General features: G+C 45.5%; 3 protein-coding genes across 8 annotated transcripts in view; 1 reads left to right on the plus strand and 2 right to left on the minus strand.

The window, feature by feature from the left end:
* The window catches only part of NCBP1 (nuclear cap binding protein subunit 1), a 32,153-nt gene extending 32,002 nt beyond the window's left edge, over positions 1 to 151 (minus strand). For all 4 annotated transcript variants that reach the window (XR_012670837.1, XR_012670836.1, XM_075136457.1 and 1 more), the window contains exon 1: positions 71 to 151. Coding sequence is in view for 2 of the 4 variants with exons in the window: in XM_075136457.1 (XP_074992558.1) it covers positions 71 to 104 (34 nt within the window). In the remaining 2 variants the exon portion in view is untranslated. The remainder of the gene's footprint in view (positions 1 to 70) is intronic.
* On the plus strand, positions 103 to 12,743 carry TSTD2 (thiosulfate sulfurtransferase like domain containing 2). Of its 2 annotated transcripts, XM_075136458.1 has the most exons (9): positions 103 to 537; positions 771 to 1,111; positions 2,180 to 2,288; positions 4,032 to 4,157; positions 6,116 to 6,221; positions 7,920 to 8,038; positions 8,695 to 8,853; positions 9,797 to 9,935; positions 11,267 to 12,743. In XM_075136458.1, exons 1-9 carry the CDS (start codon positions 103 to 105, stop codon positions 11,524 to 11,526), a joined length of 1,794 nt encoding a protein of 597 aa, XP_074992559.1. In that variant the 3' UTR covers positions 11,527 to 12,743. The 2 variants fall into 2 exon arrangements, with proteins under 2 accessions (XP_074992559.1, XP_074992560.1); XM_075136459.1 differs by lacking the exon at positions 9,797 to 9,935 and having other exon boundaries at positions 11,267 to 11,410.
* Positions 12,744 to 15,220: 2,477 nt separating this feature from the next.
* The window catches only part of TMOD1 (tropomodulin 1), a 29,131-nt gene continuing 24,873 nt past the window's right edge, over positions 15,221 to 19,478 (minus strand). Inside the window, exons 9-11 of one of the 2 annotated variants that reach the window (XM_075136461.1) lie at positions 18,820 to 18,964; positions 17,050 to 17,109; positions 15,221 to 16,259 (exon numbers count right to left, since the gene is read on the minus strand). In XM_075136461.1, the coding sequence (XP_074992562.1) occupies positions 17,075 to 17,109; positions 18,820 to 18,964 (180 nt within the window). In that variant the 3' untranslated portion in view covers positions 15,221 to 16,259; positions 17,050 to 17,074. The remainder of the gene's footprint in view (positions 16,260 to 17,049; positions 17,110 to 18,819; positions 18,965 to 19,478) is intronic. The other variant, XM_075136460.1, reaches the window with a different exon arrangement.

Consider the following 19,478-nt stretch of genomic DNA (forward strand, 5'->3'; position numbering starts at 1 on the left):
CCCCCGCCACCCCGGGGGGCGCGGGCGAGGACGGAGGGGGCGGCAGGCGGGAGGGTTGCGCGGCGCTCACCGTCGCTGTCGTCGCTGTGCCGCCGCCGCGACATGGCGGGAGGCGGGGGGGAGGAGCGGCGGGGAGGAGCGGGGCGGGGAGCGGCGGCCGCGCCGAGCCGGGACGCCTCGCGCGGGCCAGAGGGGAGCGCGGTGCTTCCACCGCCCGCTTCCGGCCCGCCGCACCTCTGCTTCCGGGACAAAGGGCGCGCGCCGCGGCCGCTCTCTGCTGGCCGCTCTATGATGCGCGCGCTGGCCCGGAGGACTTCCGGGGCAGTGGGGCCGGGCGGTGCGGGGGGCAGGTGGGCAGGGACCGGCGGGAAGAGGAGACGGGGCGTTTCCCGGGCGACGCGGCCCCGCCCCGCCCGGCCGCCTGAGGCGGAGATGGTGCCGGGCGAGGCGCCGCCGCCCGGCCCGGGGTCGTCGCGGGGCAGCGCCGCGGCCGAGGCGGTCGCCGCCAGGAAGCAGCGCGCCTTCGCCCGGAGGAAGGTGGGCCGGTGCCGGGCGCCCGAGTCTGCGGCCCGGCCGGGTCTGCGGCCCGCGGCTGGCGCCGCCGGCAGGAGCAGCTGCCCTCGGGTCGAGGGGAGGGGGTCGGCCTTTCCCTGGGTGGGCTCGCTGCGGGGCCGCGGCGGACCTCGGGGTCGGTCTCCCGCCGGGGGGGTGTTGGCGGGTCCCGGGCAGCAGCGGGAGCGCTGGTGACGGGTGGCGCTTGTGCGTTTCAGGCCTTTTCCCTGTTCGTCAAAGCAACGGAGGTGCCGGCCGCAGCCCAGTGTTCCGCCGGCGGGGAGGGCGTGCGGTGGCGGTGCTGCCGGCTGGCGTTTGCAGAGCTCTCCGGCATCCACAGGCATGTGGCTCTGCAGCACGCCGGGGACATCGGGCAGCAGGCAGGGCTGGCGGACGCCGGGCAGCAGGCAGGGCTGACTGCAGAGCAGGCGGCTGCTGAAGCGAACGCCTCGAGCGGCCCGGCTGCTGCGGGCAACGCCGGCGGGCTAAATGGGCAGTGTCCTGACATCTCCGGTACGCTCCCAGACACCAGCCACCTTAGCTATGATGATCTGACAAGGTAAGAAAGTCCCTCAGCGGCTTGGAGGACCGGTACTGGCCGGGAGTGGGGTGTTGGCCTGCTTACGCTTTACTCGATCTTCTGCCAGTACTACTTTTTATTTTTATGAAGTTCAGTCAAGTGACACATTAAGATATGGAAGGAATCTTCCCTGATATTCCTTTAGATCTTCAGATGCTTCCGATACCTTCCTGAGATACTTCTTTAGATCAACAGGTATAGGTATCTTCCAGGAGTGACTTGGTTTATTTGAATTCCTTCCACAGCTGCTCACACCTGTACAAAACATGCAAATTACCACTGGGCTGATAAAGAAGTAGATATGCTGCATTTTTTTTAGTGGTAAAGGTGGGAGGATTGAACTATCAGAGCTGTATCATCCCGCATTGTTAAAACAGACCTATACAGGTGTTATTCGACAGCTTAGATCTGTAAGTGAGGAAGGACCATAACAGAAAAGAGCAGAACAGCAGGGTATGCTCTGCACAGGTCCCTTTTCTCTGCTTGTTCAAGTATCTTACAGGCTCATTAGTTGTGAATAAGTAGGTTCACCAACGTGTTTCTGGCTGTGAGAGAGTTCGGCTTGTGCTGCTCAGAATGCAGGCACACACAGTCTCACTGAAAATTTTGGCTTTTTAAATTAAGATAGCTCAAGCACTTGAATTTTCAGTGTGCAAGTTTGTCAAACTAAGCATTTAACGGGACATTTCTGTGCACAGAAAACAGCAGTTCTTGTGTCCTGTATGTTGAGAGACGCTTGAGTAGAGCACACTGTAGGCCGCTGGCAGAGACATCCCACAGAGCACAGATGAGTTCATTTTGTAATCAGTCCCACGAACTACAAATGTGGGAGGTTTTTTTAGTTCATATTCTTTCTCTTTGAAATAAGTCAAACCCAGCAATGCTAATCCCTCCAAAGTTTGTTTGTTGTTTTGTTTTGTTTTTTTCCCTGCATCTGCCAGAAGAAAATTGTCAGCTTTTTGAACAGTTACTGCTAATAGTATAGTTTTGTGCTTTCAATCCTAACATCCTATTCCTATTTGTTCATCTTTGCCATGCTATGGACAGCAAGGTGGGAGAAGTACTTCTGTATTACTGTTACTGTGAGGTGAAGGATCCAGAAAAACTGTGTGCTTGGCAGAAGTCTCTGTGCCAGCATCTGCATCTCACTGGCAAGGTAAGGTTTTAAGGAATGGTTGTATTCTCAACTGGCAAGGTAAGGTTTTAGGGAATGGTTGCATTCTCAACAAATAAACATCATCTTTGCTTAGAGCAGGACAATGGGGCATGTGGAGAACCAAGTGTTTTGCACCAGAAGGTGCTAGTCTGTTATAAGCCCATTGAGAAAGGCACTCAGATACTGTAAAGTATCATTTAAAATGCTATTTAAGAGCTAACGCTACAAAGAAAAAGAAAATAATACAGATAATCTTATATCCTTTTCGATGCTGGAAACCCTGAGTTGTGCAGCACTGAGCGAGCCTCTGATCCACCCACAGCACACTGTGCAGACCCTGTTCTTGCAAGGGTTACCCCATTTCCATCATTCGAACTGTTACAGATTTTTTTTTTTACATGAAAACAAGTCTTTTCATCACTCCTACTGTCAGACAGGAAGGATATTCACACGAGAACTTGTTGATGCACTTTTAGATAAAGGCAAGGACACACAGGTGGCCTAATCACTGGTGTCAACAGGGAGCTGCATGCAGCCATCTCCGTTAGGATTATCGGCCTGGGTTTATCTTGCTGCACATTAAAGGATACGTGCAGCACAACATGACCTGAAAGCCAAGCTGGAGGTGCAGCGCTGTGCAGTATGGGTCTGGGCTTGCTCCGCTTAACTGTTATGTGTATCACTAACTCCTCAATGCGCAATGGTCTTCCGATCAGAATCACTACACCGAGCTGTAATCCATACTGTCACGAATTGGATGAGAGCAGCTGACACCTTAGACCACAGTATAGGATAGCAGTGCTCATTGCTGCAGAGAGTCTTTGTTCTTTTAATTCCTGGCAGACTAGACCAAGGAGGTGAGTTGGCTCATCTAGCTGGCCTTTTGAGGCTGTGGGCAAAGGTGAATTTTAGCCTCGCGAAGCTGATGTTCCTAGGCTATCTGTGGGGAGAAGGATTTTTCAAGAGACCAACTCAGAGCAGGAGACTACTTTTATATTTGACTTGTCTTCCTAAGTAGCTTCTTTTTCTCTGCCAACGGTAGGCATCTTCCCTGTTCTACATCGGCACAGGTAGATCATCCAGGTCTGGGGGTGAAGTGTCCTGACGCCTTCACGTCTTTTTTTTGCTCAGCTATTTTGTCTGGTGGTTGGTAATTTTCTCAATTTTTTTTTTCTTCATCTCCAAGACAAGTACAGCATTTGCCTTCTCAACCAGTTGTTTTTTAACTTGCCTCTTATATTCAGTCTTGGGGTTTTTTTTTCACCACTTCAGAGTTTTTGTTCATTTGTCAGTGCTGGAGATAAAATGACTCACATTGAAATTTAATATTACATGCAATATTATGCATATTCACATTTTCCTTTTAGCTGTGTGAGTCATTGAGCACGATCCCATTGTTCTTCCTGAGGCAGACTTCCAGTGGGAATTTTAATGCTGACTGCAGGATTTGCCTCTTAACCAGTTAGAATTTCTCTGTTTATTGCATAAACTTTTCTGACTGTCTTGATGTCATTCTTCTGAAATGGCTCAAAAGCGATTACTGGGGTTTTATTCCTATTCTATTTACTGCTGCCTTTATGTTCAACTTCAGTATAACCATCTTTTCCTTCCTTCTTCAGTGGTCTCTATTGTGAACATACTTCTGTGTCTGCCTTTTGTCACCCATCATATTTTGCTAATTTCACTGTGATCTGTTTTTACTGTTACTAAGCCTTAGCCCCAGCTTCTCCTTTTGCCTTCTAGGTACGAGTTGCTTCAGAAGGGATTAATGGGACAGTTGGTGGAAGCAAAGTGGCTACCAATCTCTACATTGAAGTTATGCTTTCCCAGCCTCTGTTCAAAGACATTTTGTCTCAAGAGGATTTCAAGGTATGAAAAAATAATTTCTACGTAGATATTGTTAATCCAGGACATTTCCTTTTGAGAAATAAGGACATTGCTTCTTGATCGTATCACTTCTGCTCTAGTAGTTCTGCTCTCCCAGCACTGATGTAAGCCAAGGGTTCCTAAACTTACTTTGTTTAGATATCTCTGCTGGTTTTCACCTGCTACCAGCAGTAGCAGTTACCATGAGCAGTGATAGCGGCTGCTACAAGCTTTGGCAGCTATGGGTGCAGCTGCAAAGCCCCCCATACAGGTGAATGAGGGGGTGTGCTTCAGCCCCACCATTCTTCAACAAGCATTTACTCCAACTTGACTGCCAAAACCAAGGCATCACAACGCACACTTACCCAGGCAATCTACTCCCACACTCTCCTCTTCACCCTGATTTGAGATCCTACTGGTTTAGGTTCATGCGGGCTTTGGTGTCTATATAGGTGCACCGTCAGTTCCATGAATTGGATGTCTTCTAGGGAAAATGCACAGGCAGAGTCAAGAGGTTTCTCCCTACTCCAGTTAGTGACTGACTGGAGGGAGAGTGAGGTGCTAATATCTGCTTGAGCCTGAGCATATGAGCTGATTGCTGTCTTCAGATGGTGATGGCAGCTGTGGTTGGCACCATATGGCGTTCTGGTAGCTTTTGCTGCCCCAGCATTGTAGGTACTGCTTTCTCTGTGAGGAAGGAGAGCTGCCGCTTTTATAGCATTTTTCTTTTCCAGACAGTTTTATTTGCAGGGAGTGCTATTTTTTTTCCATAGATAACTACATCAACGGAGTTAGTGAAACTCGTGAAACTCAAATCCCATGTAGAGCTGCAGTGCTGATTCAGTCTTAGCTTTTTCACTATCTGTTGTGCTTGGCTGAATTTCAAGAGTAAATGCGACCTGTTAGTTACAGTCACAGATCTGTTAATAGATGCAAAAACAGAACAGGGATGGAATTTTACCTTGACGTTGGCGAAACATCCAACCCTGCATGATCTCTTTGGGCATCAACATTCATGCATTAGTACACGATGGTATTTTGTGTCTCACAGTTCCTCTGCATGCTGTATACCCAAGTAAGTGGGGTTTCAGGTCCCTGTGCCATGAAGACGTGGGCATAGAGGAGTGAAAATTGCACTTGGGGCTATGAAGATACTCAATGGCCACTGTAGTTGCTGCAGACTGATTTCCGTGATAGCTGGGACAGTGCTGCACATCACTGGGCTTTGGTTTGAGTGTTTATATGCTTGATAGTGCCTAAGCCATGTTTGAGGCTCGGCCCTGCAGAAATTCTCACTTCCTGAGGCCTGCAGTGGGGGTGCCTACTGAAAAGGGCTTCCCAAGACCTCCAAAGGGGAAATCCTGTGCTTGAGTTTGGGGGGGTGAGGAGTGTCAGTCTCCAGCGTTAACAAATCTTGAGCCTGGCTGACCTCCCCTATGTCTCTTTCACACCCATGAACCACTGCAGTTCCCATCGCACCTGTCATGACTGGAGACCTAGCTGTGCGTGTGTCGGGCATCAGAGGGGCTGAAGAGAACTGCAGGGCGCAGATGTGTCAACATGATCTGTTACTGGAGGAGGTCATTTAATATTCCTTGCAGGGTCAGCATGCTCTGTAGGGGCCTTGACTTTCTCATGATAGGTGCTAGTGACATTGTTTCTGACTAAGATCTGTTCTCCTTCCCACTCCTTGGTGACTCGGCACCTCATGCCAAATGATGCCTGTCTCACCTGCAGAGTAGTCACTGGGCCTAAGACACCTGTCTGCCGGGTCGCAGTTGGGGTCCACTGCCCAAGCCTTGGGATACAGAGTGTGGATTTCAGTGGGAGAGACATTTCTTTCCCTCAGCCACCGAGACACTTTCATATTCTAGTGAGTTGTAGAAGTTAAAGTGAGTGAGTAATTTTAATCTTGACACCTGGCAAATTTTGGTGGATTGTTTTTATGTTTGATTTCCTAGAGCAGTGCGGGAGGAGCTCACTGTTTCCCAGATCTTCGAGTTGGAGTATTCAAAGAAATTGTACCTATGGGCATTGATCCAAAGATAGTATCTTATAAAGAAACTGGTAAGTGGATTTAATGAAAAATAAAGCCTCTCACCCAAGTGAAGAATAAAGTACCTTCATCAAAAACATTTCCTTCTGCACAGTGGCCAAGACACAGGAGAAGCAGATACGGAAATTGATTTCCTACTGATAGTTAGAAGTTACTGGTGCAGGGAATTTGCTGGCCCAGGTTTTGGGTTGCTAAGTGTTCAGCTGCCTCAAAAAAACCTTAGAATTAACTTTCTGTTTTGTGGGAAACAGTAATAGTTCAATGACATCAAGCAGTTACCTTGTTTTGGGGTAGGGACATACCTTGTGCCTTAGTCAGAGAGTAAGTCATTGGACACCTGCTAAAGACAGATGTAAGGTGAAACTATGTGTGATGGTTAGGAAAGACATTTCAATGTATGAATAGATTCATATTTGTTCTGTAGGTGCTTGAGACTGCTCAGAAATGATACCATATAAAGAGCTCAAATGCTCTCTCGTTGTGGTTAGCTTGCAGTAAGAACCAAACTGTATAGGAAGAACTTTCCATGGAGTCTTCTTGTGGATCCAGTGGATTCTAGTGCTGTGGATGCTGAGAGCTTTTTTTTAGAAAATGCTAGAATCCCACTGAAGCTTACAGTTGAGTATATACATGTCCTATGTTAGGGACTGCTGACCTGACTTTACTTGTGTTGAAGCTAACAGCCATGCTTCTGCCTTTTACACTAAAGCATAGCCAAGTCTGCATCATGTTCATGCCACTCCCCTAACACAGGCTGCATTTGTTTTCTGCTACCTGTAGGTGCTTAGTATAGATTATGCCCCATAAGATGTTACTGGCTATGCATCTGCTATGAGGACACTTACGTAGGTGATAACAGGAGCACAGCAAATAGCAATTAACAGAGCAGTTTTGGTCTTTTTTCCACCAAGAGGTTTCGTTGGTGGTAAATTTCTACAGCATCTTTTTGTGGTTTTGGCAGAGGATTTTTTTTCCCCCCCATTTTTTGGCAGTTTGTGGGATGTATGTTCGGTATTTCTTTCCCCTTTTTTTTCCTTTTCCCTCCTATTTTACAACATTTTATGGAGATGGTTCCCATTACTCTGGCAGGTTGCTTGTAGGGTTATTTTTTAATAAAGTAAGGGATGGCGGTGGGGGAGGTTTTTTGGTTTTCAGTATGTTGGGAGTCCTAAGTCCTGAGCAACCTGAAAGCTGAGAAACTTTATGTAAATTGAAGTTGTACTGAAAGTAATGTATGCTTACAGAAATTTTCCGTTTTTATCAACAGAGAAGAGTTTAATTGAAAAAATTGCATTTCTGTACGCTTCTGTGCCTCCGAATGTAATGAAAGATGAGCAAAGGGAAGGGAAACATTTTTCACTCTTTCTTTTACAACTGTAAGAGTTGCCAGGGGGACATAACAAAGATCATAGAGACAGGCGCCTGTCTGCTGCTGCTTCTGTCATGTGGAAGTGTTGTGTTTTCTTTCATTTGCCAATAGGAAGCCAAACATGGATAAACTTGGCTGGTTGAGTTGGGATGAAAAATCTGTGAACCATCACAGAAAATTTTTGTTTGGAAATCTGAGAAGAATCTAGATCAGTGAGATCATACGTAACGTTGTTTTGTAGTTCTGCTTCTCAATTCTTTCTTTTATTTTTCTTTTTTTTTCTTTTTTTTCTTTTTTTTTCTTTTTTTTTTTTTCTTTTTTTTCTCTCTTTTTGTTAAAGGAATCCATTTATCCCCTCAGGAATTTCATAGAGAAGTAGAACAGTATTTGTCTCAGGCCAGTCAAGGACAAAGCGATACCATCTTGCTGGACTGTAGGAACTTCTATGAAAGTAAAATAGTAAGTGTTGTCTGCCTGCTTCTTGCAGTGTGTTACAAGTGCTGGGGGGAAGCATTCCACATTGTAAGGGTGTAACCTTACTGGAGGAAGGTTACTGTAAGAAGAGATTCCATATTCCAGACTGAATGTAATATGTACAAAATTCAGTTTAGTAAATATTAGACACAAGCAGCAGAGGACCTGCTCAGCGACTCAGCGTGGAGCCTGCCTGGCTGAGTGCTTATACAGCTTAGGGCAGGAGGAAGACAAAGTGGTCCATACAACATTAGCAGTGAATACCATATAATTTGAAGTAAAAGTAGCATCATTTGTAAGGATGTTTTCCAGCATTTTTGCCTTGTCCCATATGTCAAAAAGAATAGGGTCATCCTGCTGTAACACCCACCAGCCCTCCTGCACTGTTGTGGCTCTGACAGTTCTGTTCTGCTTAGCTCCTTCTTTTATGTTTGGATGAGGAGACATGCTGTGTCCAGAATCCTCTTACAGATTTTAACAGGTATTTTGATGCATAAATGCAGCTGAGGAACTGCCTAAAGCAGCTGCAGTGAGCTAAGTGTTCTGGCCCAAAGGTTTGTTATTTCCTCTAGTTTGAGGCACAGACCTTACCATGTAAGACTGCTTGTAACCAGTCCCGTGGCCATCTGTTGTTATTGCAGGGACATTTCCAGGGCTGTCTGGCTCCAGATATCAGGAAGTTCAGCTATTTTCCCAGCTATGTAGATGAAAACCTGGAGCTTTTTAAAGACAAGCGTGTCCTGATGTACTGCACAGGAGGGATTCGTTGTGAAAGAGGCTCTGCTTACCTACGGAGCAAGGTGAGATGTCATTCTGAGGGCACAAGTGTCAGGGAGTCGAGGCTGCTTTAAAGGCAGCCGTCTTTTCTTTTGCTGGTAAATTCATCAATGAGCAGGTGGGGAAATGTATGTCTCTGACGCACACTTGCCTCTGACGCACACTTGCCTCATGCTGTCTGTCAAGGACGTGAGTAGCTTAGTGCAGCTCAAGATGATCTGCATGGACTAGTGTCACAGCAGTGATTGCGCTGTGAAAATAATTATATAACCCATTTGCTGAGAAAAGGTATTTGTAAGTCTGCCCTGCCCATTGTAGCGGTGTTTTAGGAGGGCTTGAGAGCATTCTGCAGTGTTTCCACAAGCTCTGTCTAGGTTATGCTCTGTGGTCATTACTGCACAGCTTGAGCATCTTAGAGTGGTGAAAATCAGCCAGTCAGTGCTTTCCCTGTGTTGTGGAATTAAATCCAGCACACTCCATTGTTCTAATTGTGCTTTCCATCCCACTTTTCTCCTGGATCCTTCCCTCAAGGAGCAAGGGAACAGCACACATACGTGTTCTCCGGAGGTTTAAACCTTGATTTTTTTCTCCTGCACCACTGTGACCCCTGAAGAAATTCTACTCCTGCTAGCAGCTCACTACATAAAAACAGAATAAGCAGAGGTTCACAGAGGTTCAAAAGCATTTGATCTGTGATGCAGCAAACCTCCCTCAGCTGAGGAAGTTACCAGCCTTTTTTTGACCGTAACACTAAATGCATATTTGGGTTCATGTAAACAAGCCAGCCTTGTGAAGCTGCCCCTGGTGGCACTGCCTAGAGTTGTGGGTGCACATGGTGCCATCTGATGGTCACTGAGAAGCTGCTGCTTTTCGTTGACCCCTGGCATTTACATTTGCTTTGGAAACTCGGGCACACCGCCACTGCTGCTGTCTCCTTCAGCTTTTCTGCTAATATGCTTTAAACAGGCAGCGTGCAGAGAGGTTTACCAGCTAAAAGGTGGAATTCACAAGTACCTGGAAGAGTTTCCAGATGGATTCTACAGGGGGAAGCTGTTTGTGTTTGATGATCGTTACGCCATTTGTTCCAATGAAGATATCATCTCAGGTAGGACTAGATAATGTAAGAAGTGCAGAAGCCTGGGAAGCTATTGCAATCGTTTCCACAGAGATGTGCAGGATAAGGGCAGCCAAACTGGTCTGTGTAGTTCTTCCTCATACTCACCTTGATCTTTAGTGCCATCACTTTTCATGATGATCATCAACTCTATGGCTTTAACACATAAAACAGAAATGAGAGAAAAAGGGGTCACTAAACAGAGTTCCCTAAAGCTGCGGCTGTAAAAGGAGGCATGCCCTGCAGAACAGCTGCTGTTATGAGCCATCTGCAGCTATGGAGATGTATGTCAAGCACTATTGGTGTCATTACCCACTTGTTGCCTGCAGTGCTAATCAGACTATGGTTGGCCAAGTGACCGAAGCGTTAAATAGTTCTGCTGTCAGTTGTTCTCTGCTCCAGTAATCTCACAGAACATCAGCAGAGACTACCAGGCACTGGGAGAGTGGTGGCACTAAGCTCTACAGCACTTTGTTATTTTCATGCTTTAAAAGTTTCTGTAGCCTATAGAATTTCAGTGACCTCTAGTTGAAGTTATTAAGAACATTGCCTGGTCTTCTGACTGGGGTCACTCTTCAGATATTGCAAATGAAATACCTGTTTTCTTCTTCTCAGTTGCCAGATACAAATAGATGGAATTTGGCTCTAGCCTTTCTTAGGAAGCAGTGCTGTTTTTTCTCTGAGTGGGTAACTTTTGGCGCATAACCTCCCATTCCTCCCCTGCAATTACTGTATACACCTTGAAGGTGCCTGGCTTGGTGTAGAAACACAACGCGCTCTGGATGCATCACAGCCATCCCTACTGAAGTTTCAAGGGGAAGTCTTGGGGTACAGCTAAACTGGGCTGTAGCTTTCCGTTAAAGGGCTAAAACCTGTCTGATGTTGTGGGAGGACTCTACCAGGACTGCATGTGACACCCCATCTGCGCAAGCCATTGCTTTTAGGTGAAAGGAAGTCCCGTGGCACCCCCTTCCCCAGCAGGGAATGTTCCTGCATACTGGCTTAATTACCACCAGTATATCTTTCTTCTTCTCTTGGCAGCAAGAATCTTTACATCTGTTTGATCAGAACTGGAGGAAGCAGTAGTGAGCACTTTTTCCTTGTCCCGAGAGACAGCTGTCCTAAGTTTTTTACATCAAAATCAGAAGTTTAAAAACTAACTAGGTTCTAGAAGATCAAGCTAAAGCAGGAATTAAAAACCTGGAAGACAATAGATAGCCACTTAAATGAGAGATTGCAGCCCCCTGGTGCCATGGAGAACCCTACAAGGGGGACAGATGCGGCAAGTGTGTGTTAACTTTTTCTCTTCCTCCTCCCTCCAGCATGCAGATACTGTGGGACACTGTGGGACCAATATAAACTTTGTTCCAGCCAGCACTGCCGGCAGCTTGTCCTGACATGTCCAAGTTGTCGCAAGAAAGGTCTCACAGCTTGCTGTCCTGTTTGTCAAGAGAAAGAGCTCAAGGTGACTTCAAGGGCTTCAGGACAGACACTTAAGGAGGAATGTGAATGTACAAGGAGACGGCCAAGGGTACCTATTGAAGATGTCTTGCAAAGGATGTTGGACACAGGAAAAGATTAAGCTGTTTCATTAGCTAATCTGACATGTGGTAGTGCGGAGGGCTTCTACAACAAGATCCCTATCTGTTACTCGATGAGGTTTAGAAATCATGAAAAAGTGTTGGCTTGGAAAGTCTTGTTTATACGCTGCCTTTAAGCCTAGAGTACGCCCTGAAAACCATCCATTACTTGACCGTAAATTACCAGAGTGCCCAACCCATCACCAGCACTACAGGATTCTTGGGCACTGTCTTGTAGCATGTTCTCTGCCATGGCGATTTTGTAGCAGAGTATGTGCAATGGGACATAGCTGCTCACAATTCAAAAGAGACTAAAGGGATATAAGAACAATTACATTCTTTTCCTCCTGCATGGAGATGGACCTGTCTGACCTCTCCATGATCATGCATTTGCTTCAATAGCTAGTACTAGGATGTGTAGGTACATGACTGGATTAGAGCTGAAGATATTTCCCACGTACACGCCATCTGCCTGCGTCTCTTGCTTTATACCAGTGAGAAGCAAGGGGTAGTTACCTGAAGTCACTGACTTGACTCCTGTGTAAAAATGTCTGAAGGCAGCATAAGGACCCCTCTTGTAACTAGAGCAAAGGCCTACAGATACTGTCGGCCCAGCCATACTTCTTGTGTGTGACCTGTAGGATGAACAGCAAAAGCAATCCTCATTCCAAAGCTCTGTCTCCCCAGGAACTGTTGTTTCCCTCAACTTGTCAGTACATGAAATATCTAGGGCTCAGCTCTGCTTGCACTAGAAAAAACCGACAGCTTGAAGCATGTTGAAACTGAGACACATCGAGAGGGGAGCACAGAGACTGTCAAAATAACCAGCATTATGGCACTGGAAGCAATGCTGACATGTGTGCATAGATGTCAGCAACAGCTATAAGGAGACTGCAAGATCCTTTATCCAAGTTACATAATTCAAGATTTGGGGAGAATTTGTGCTTTGTAAACATGGGTTGAGTTTTTCAAAAGCTGTGAGATGTTTATGTGATTTCCAGCTCCTATTAGTGGAGAAATTGTCTTTGAATTTGAAGGGATCCACAGCGTATGAGCTCAAAATACTTCTCCGCCTGCTGCTTTGTGTGCCTGATGCTGTAGAATGTACAGAAAGGTTTTATTAATAGTGTAGAAGATGTGTCTTGACTGAAAAATGTCTTTGAAACTTACTGTCTGTCTTGGTACTAAACAGAAGTTAGTCATTAGGAAATCAAAATCACTTACTGGTTTGTTGGGGATTTTTACTGGCAACTGCTTTTAAAAGCAAGAAAACAGTTTACTCAGGTTTCTGCAGTTGCTTAATGACAGTTAGGGCAATGTTATTTTCATATAGATTGTAACTTTCTCCCACAGTGCTATGAATTCAGCAAGGCCTCATTGTTGGCTTGACTAGCAACTTAAAGACATGGGCATTGGTTCCATTAAAGCCATGGCAAGCATTTCTTCTTACTTCCAGTATTGCTACTGTGAAATCAATGGTTCAGCAACTGTCTTTTTGATCGTTCCTTTCATGAAACAAAACTTTGAAACTTATGAATGTCTCCTTTGGGAATCTTTCTAGGATGGTATTTAATAGTAAATCTGTGCATAATCCATACTGGAGAAGAAATTGGAAAATTCCCGTCAGTAGACATCTTCAACAGACGTCTAAGCAGTACCCGTGGTCCCCTGCCATCTTGCCTCCCAAGCTTTGCTGTCCACTTAACCTCTGTGCTTTTGAGGACTGGAATATTTGTGGAAAAACATGCAAGCTCTACTTGCAGGCCTGTTCTAGAGCACTGATGGGAGTGCCTCAACTTGCATATTATGCTCTCTCTTTTCTTCATATATTAGACTAAAAAGAACACAATTTTATGATTCAGTCTATCAGCAAGTCTGGAACATTGTAATCTATTTGGAAGGCTGTTTCTATATCACTTACTAGTACAGAATGGCAACAACTGTATTTTATATGTAAACTTCTGAAACTCCTATGATGATAAATAACCTTCAGTGCTTCCATCATAATTTTTAAAGTAAAGTACTGCACAAATAGACTCCACCTGTGTGTTGGAGGTGCTTAATTCTGCAGAGGTAAACGCTGAAACCTAGATAACTGTCTGCCACGTGGTAGACCTGGCTACAAGGTACAATTCTCCTGAGAGCTCCTGGCAACTGGAGAGCCTACCTCAAAGGCAGAGGGGAGCCATGGGGCCTCTTCTGGTCCTTGCTGCACTAAGGCAAGGGAGAATAAGGGTTTGAGAGGTACAGATGGAGGCCCATTAAGCCAGGTTCCCTCTGCTGCAGAGAGGGGAGAGGAGGGCAAGAGATATCCTTAGCCTCCCTCTTGTATTTTGGCCCATGAGCAGCTTCTGTATCCTGGCTTCTGGATTAGTTTTGTCAGATTGATACAAATAAGCACTTGCCACGTGAAATGCTGTATGGTGGAATTCGGGCACCTCAGTGGTAACGCCTGAGAGAAGGCACATTAGTTCCAGGAGAGGTGAGAGTTAAGCAGGATTGGCTGTGACTGCCAGATGCTGCAGTCAGCAGACGGCTTTTTCCCCTTTTCCTGGAGAGCTGCTGGGACAAACAGTGATCCATTTGCTCCTAAATACCACCATTTTGTAGCTCCATCGCTGCACAGCTTGATGCCTTTCACCACAAAGCCTGATGCCTCTCAGCACAGCCTGTCTCTGCTGCACAGGTCTCAGCTCTCACACGCAACTTTCAGCAAAGCGGCTCTATAAGGATCAACTGAGGAAGCTGGAGTGATCGTGCCAGCTTAATGTGTGTTTGGGCTGCATGGTTAATTTGGATGCTGTTACAATGAAACACAGGATAAGGTCCTTGCTTTTTTTTTCTTTGCCTTTTTTTTTTTTTAAATGGCTATTTTTTTTTCATTTAGGAAAAAATGCTGTTGTAGTATCCATGGTAGTGCTCCCTACTCTGCAGATGCATCTCCTTGTGTGTCTGGGTTTCTCAGCACCATCGGATTTCCCAGGATAAGATTCATTTATGTTCTTCTGAAGCCAATAGAAGAGCTGAGCCTCTGCCATGCAAATCTGAGTGGATGGCTCAGCTGAAACTATGTGACTCCGGTTTGATGATTTAGTTGACTGTTTTGAAGTCTTCACAGTGCATATGGAAAAAAGAGGCTGTCTGCCAGGTTGGTTTTTTTTTAACTACGTTTTCACGTATGTTTCTTCTGTATTCTTTTCATTTTCTGATATGGAACTTGCAGGGTCAGGGGAAGAAGCCATAGTGAAGCATTTTAATTGACACCACTGGCACATTTTTTAAGATTTGAAGAGCAACAAATATGTTTCCTACATTGCTGAAAGTATAGTGTTTCTCTCTTTGTTGGTCAGAACTAAATCATGGGTGGTATTTGCGCGCAAGCTCTGAAGAAACCTGTGGGACTTTTGCTGGAATATGTGTAAAAGGCTGCAAAACTTCACTCTTAACAGATGTGTACACACAGATTTCTAGCAAGTGAGAACATTTTCTAGGACACGTTGTCATCAGACCAAGAACAAGGCTTCAGTATGGCAATGCTTCTGCCAGGAGACTCTTCCTACTGAGCAGGATCCCACCCACGTGACTAGCAGGAGTTTTGGATGGGATAGTGCTGGGTCCAATCCGCTGCATGTCTGACAAAAAACTATCGGACTGTATGCAGTGTAAGTTCAGAGTTGGAGTATTTCAGTTAACAGCTTTTCCAGGGCACAACATTTATTGTTGTATTTATGCAGAAATTAGGGACAGCATTAAAAGAAACAATCCCTAGCAGAACAAAATTTAATTAATGGACATGGTCATCTAGACAAAACAGCGAAGAGAGAGAATTTGACTAGTTTCCAGTGAATATCTGGACACACACTTTTAACATCAGGAAACTGAAGGGAGTGGGGATTAGAAGAGAGGGCTCTGGTTTGCTGATTAGTTTGGCCATCTCTGTGGGGTTAGGATTTGCATCACATCTCTGAAGGTGACTGTTTTCTTAAGACATGCGTAGGATAGAAGGATATTAATCCATCCTAAACCGCTCAATTTTTCAGACTCTGTTTTATAATTGGTGGCCTTAAGTTCCATTTAATCAGAGAGTGGGGATCAATTTTTTCTAAGAAACAAAAAGGGATGCATTTGAAACAGCATCTCCAACTAATTGACTCAGCAAATGTTGGTAAAAATTGTAATTCACAATTCTTGAAATTAGCCATGTTTCCAGGTAGTAGAAGTGCTTGTTAAACTAGTTGCTCCTCTATAGTTACTTGAGATCAATTTGGAAAAAAAAAATAAAGTATTTTTTTAATACTTCTATAATTTGTGTGGAACAGTTGTATCTTTCACTCATGCATACCACATCCTAACTGTATGAAACACCGTGCAGGAAGTTTATAGAAAAATTAGGTCCCAGGTTAATTAAGAGTCACTTTTACACTGGGATGTACTCTAAACTGAGATTGCATAAAATTGGCAAGTTGTTACTGGCTTGAATAGTTTCCAACTCTACAGAAAACATCAACAGTCCTACTGGATAATATCTTCAACTACAGCCACTAGTTAATTTAAACTGTTAGTGCATAAAACAGAACCGAGGCACCACAAATACTCTGTCAAGGCACTTATTGCCTTTAGATTTCCACAGTGTAGCACAGATCACCGGGAATCACCTCCATAGGCAGGAACTACACTCCAGTTCTGCACTTGGGAAAAATAGGCCCGTTCAACTCTGCAAGTCTTCTCTTCCTCACTGAAAAAGAAGAGGAAGAGGAGTCAGTCATGGCAACGGGAAGATGTGGATGGCAGGCTTGGCTTACCTGCTGTGGAAAGGAGCTGAGAGACATACTTTCTGCCAGGAAAGAAACAGGATAGCGTCAGCTTCTGATTTCCTGCTTTAAGCAGCAGGCACAGCCTTACACAGTTTAAAATCAAAGAAGGTAAGATGAAGTTTCATGCCCTATGAATTTTTAAGCCAGAAGCTAGTTTCAGCCTTACCTCCTTTATTCTACAGTCAATTATATTTCACACAGTTTGTCTTTGTAATCTGACTTTGGCCAAAGCATCATCTGATGCTGACTGATGTAAAGACAGCAGGAGACAGATGCCACAGTTTTTCCTTCGCTAGTTTTTCTCAATTGCCCTTTAAAATTTAAAAAAAAAAAAAAATTCTATCTTATTTCTTAACTTAAGTCTTTACCCTCCAGCCCTCTGATCATGGTTAACATGGTCAAAGCAGTCTCATATTTACTCTTAAAGTTGATTTATAGCTCTCACAGCTAAACTCATCATTTTTGAAGAAATGTGTGCGAGGAAAAAAGGAAAAATAAAAAGGCATAAAAAGGATGCAGAATTTAGCTCATGAGGATGGATGTAAAAGCCTTCATAGTTGATTCATATAGAGCATCTTAGAGAACAGAAGCTATAGGACCAACACCAAGTTCTGGTAGCATCAGGTGAAGGTAGGCAAGAGCACTGGAGTGGAGCACAAGCAGAGAGCTATTGCTGACAGGGAGGAAAATAAAGTTTTTCTATACTTATACATTATCCAGGTGTAGAGCTGAGACGCTATTGCCAGAGACCATCAGACCGATGAATACGAGCTGCAAACAAGAACCGAATCAGACAAAAAAATGCAGATCTTAATGGTCAAAGAGGCAAAATGCACAACTGTTACATGGAAGGCAAGTTGTGAATTCCTCCCCTTAACAGCAGGAACAATTAAAACACTAGATTCAAATCTTCCAGCTAATTACTTCGAATACCAGGTGCTGCATGGTCATTAAAACCCTTGCTGTATTCCAAAGGACAGAAAATAGCAAGCCTTTCCTGGTGCAGCTCTCTAGTGACCAGGAATGCAGCCACAGGCAGAATAAATACACAGGGAACTGTAACGCTGAATATTCTGTGTGGTCCCTGAAGAACTGGCGCATACCTCTATGCTTGGCTGTGCTTCCTAGGAGCACAGTACTGGCTAAAGCAAGATTGATTTTTTTTTTTTAATTTTTAAAACACAACATAGTTATCATCCATCTAAGTATGGCAGCCACTTAAAGCTGTTTTTCTGTGGCTTTTAAACCTGAAGTTGATTCATGAAGGGACAGAAGACCCTGTCTGTGGTGAACCATATGCAGATTAAAATATGTACCAATTCTTCAGGGACCACATAGTCCCTGAAGGCTCCAATTTTCCACCATTTCTTCACAGCTGGTGTTTATACATGAGGTCTTTTCTCAGACCCTGCCTGTTAGCCCTTGCTTTCTAGATGTGTCTGGCAGAACCCAGCAGCGCTAGTGGTGGGGGGGTGGCCCTGGGAGCCTCCAGCCCCATCTCCCGCTCGCAGCGGGGCTCTGCCCAGCGCTGGGTCAGGGCAGCCGCTGGCTCTGTCCCTCCGAGTCTTGCAAACCCCTACCCTCCTGGGGAAGGAGTTCTTCCTAATGTACAAAAAGGACAATCTCCAAACTTTTGCTTATTCCTCCCAAATGTATTGTCGGCTGCTGCAGAGGAGGAGTTTGGCACTATCATGTTTGTAACCACTCTGCCCATGGAGTTAGGAGCCATCGAGTACAGCGTGGCTGGTATGCTGGCTGCATTCAATTCTGCTCTGCTGGACTGATTTCCAGTGCTCTACAGCAGCCTGTAGCCAAGCAATGGAAAGCCTCTGCTGCATGCATTGACTGAAATGACAGTTTGCAGATTTGCCCACATTTTGCTTCACAAGCACTTCTGATCACTTCACTGAGAGTATACAGATAACTCAAAGCCATGTGGCTCCCCACCTCTCCTTAGAAACACTTCCAATTTGTTTTGCTGAAGGGGATGGGCCAAGTCCCACTGCCGTGGAAGTTCAACTCTACTACTTTTCATCTCTGTATTAAAGTGAGAATGAAGCTGGAAGAAGACAAGCCGTTGGCAGGAATCACAAGTGCTGGCAGCTCACAACCCATGTGCCATATGCTGTATCACGTGCCGTACCGAAGCGCGTTAGCAGCTCTCGCTCCTTCCCCACAAGAACCACTGTTACTGCCAAAAACACTGCCTCTTCGGGGAGTTTGAGCTGCCCAGTGTCTCCAGGTTTGGAGCACAACCCATTGCCTGGCCAACAGCAGCTGCGTTAGGGAACCAGTCAGCGAAGGCTGCTTTCCTCCTTGAGCGGCAAGGCAGCACCAGGCCCTTCAGGAGGTGGTTTCTGATTCAAGCACATACCCTGGAGCCTTCAAGTGAGCAGTTCTGCCCTTCTACCACTAGGAATTGCCCACAAGCAGAGGGAGGGACCTTCCCGTGCTCCCTGGCTTGCAGCCAGCCTGACTCACCTAGGTCATTGTTATTCATCATGGCATTGGAGGCACGCAGCCGGGGACCTTGCTGAGTGAAATGGTACCCGAACTTCAGCAGCGAGGTGTTTTTTTCCAACATGTTTGCGATTTCCATTTCTACTTTGTTGCCCAAGGGCTGGCTCTTTTGAAAACAGAAAACAGAAAAGCAAGCTAGTCAGGTGATCCAGAGCAAGCACTGAGATCTGCCATCTCCACCCCTTCCCTCCTTCTTTGGACCTGTTGGTCCATTTGGCATTTCTGATTTGGTGCTGGAGAAACAAAGCGCTGGCCTGTTCCTGGTACAACCGAGTGGCTCCAACTCCTCCAGCAGACATTCTCACAAGTCCTCTTGCCCAAAGACTTTATTTCTTGGACAGATTTGCAGTTAAGAGACATCTAGAGAAACTGATTTGAAAACTCCCAGTCACCTGTCTTTGAGGTCCCCATAGCTCAACTGCCTCACTACTACCCCTTGGGTTTCTCGGGGGGACTAAACTTGCCTCGGCATCTGTACCACTGCACACTCTGGAGCTCTCCTTCTCTTTGCCTTGCATTGTAGCAAAAATTTCAGTTTTACTAAACAGGCATTATTATTTAAGTCCCTGCAAGAGCTCAGAGCAAGGCGTGATATTGGAGGTGCATCACCGCTCTCCAGG

This window comes from Calonectris borealis, chromosome Z, assembly GCF_964195595.1.
Source record: "Calonectris borealis chromosome Z, bCalBor7.hap1.2, whole genome shotgun sequence".
NCBI lineage: Eukaryota > Metazoa > Chordata > Aves > Procellariiformes > Procellariidae > Calonectris > Calonectris borealis.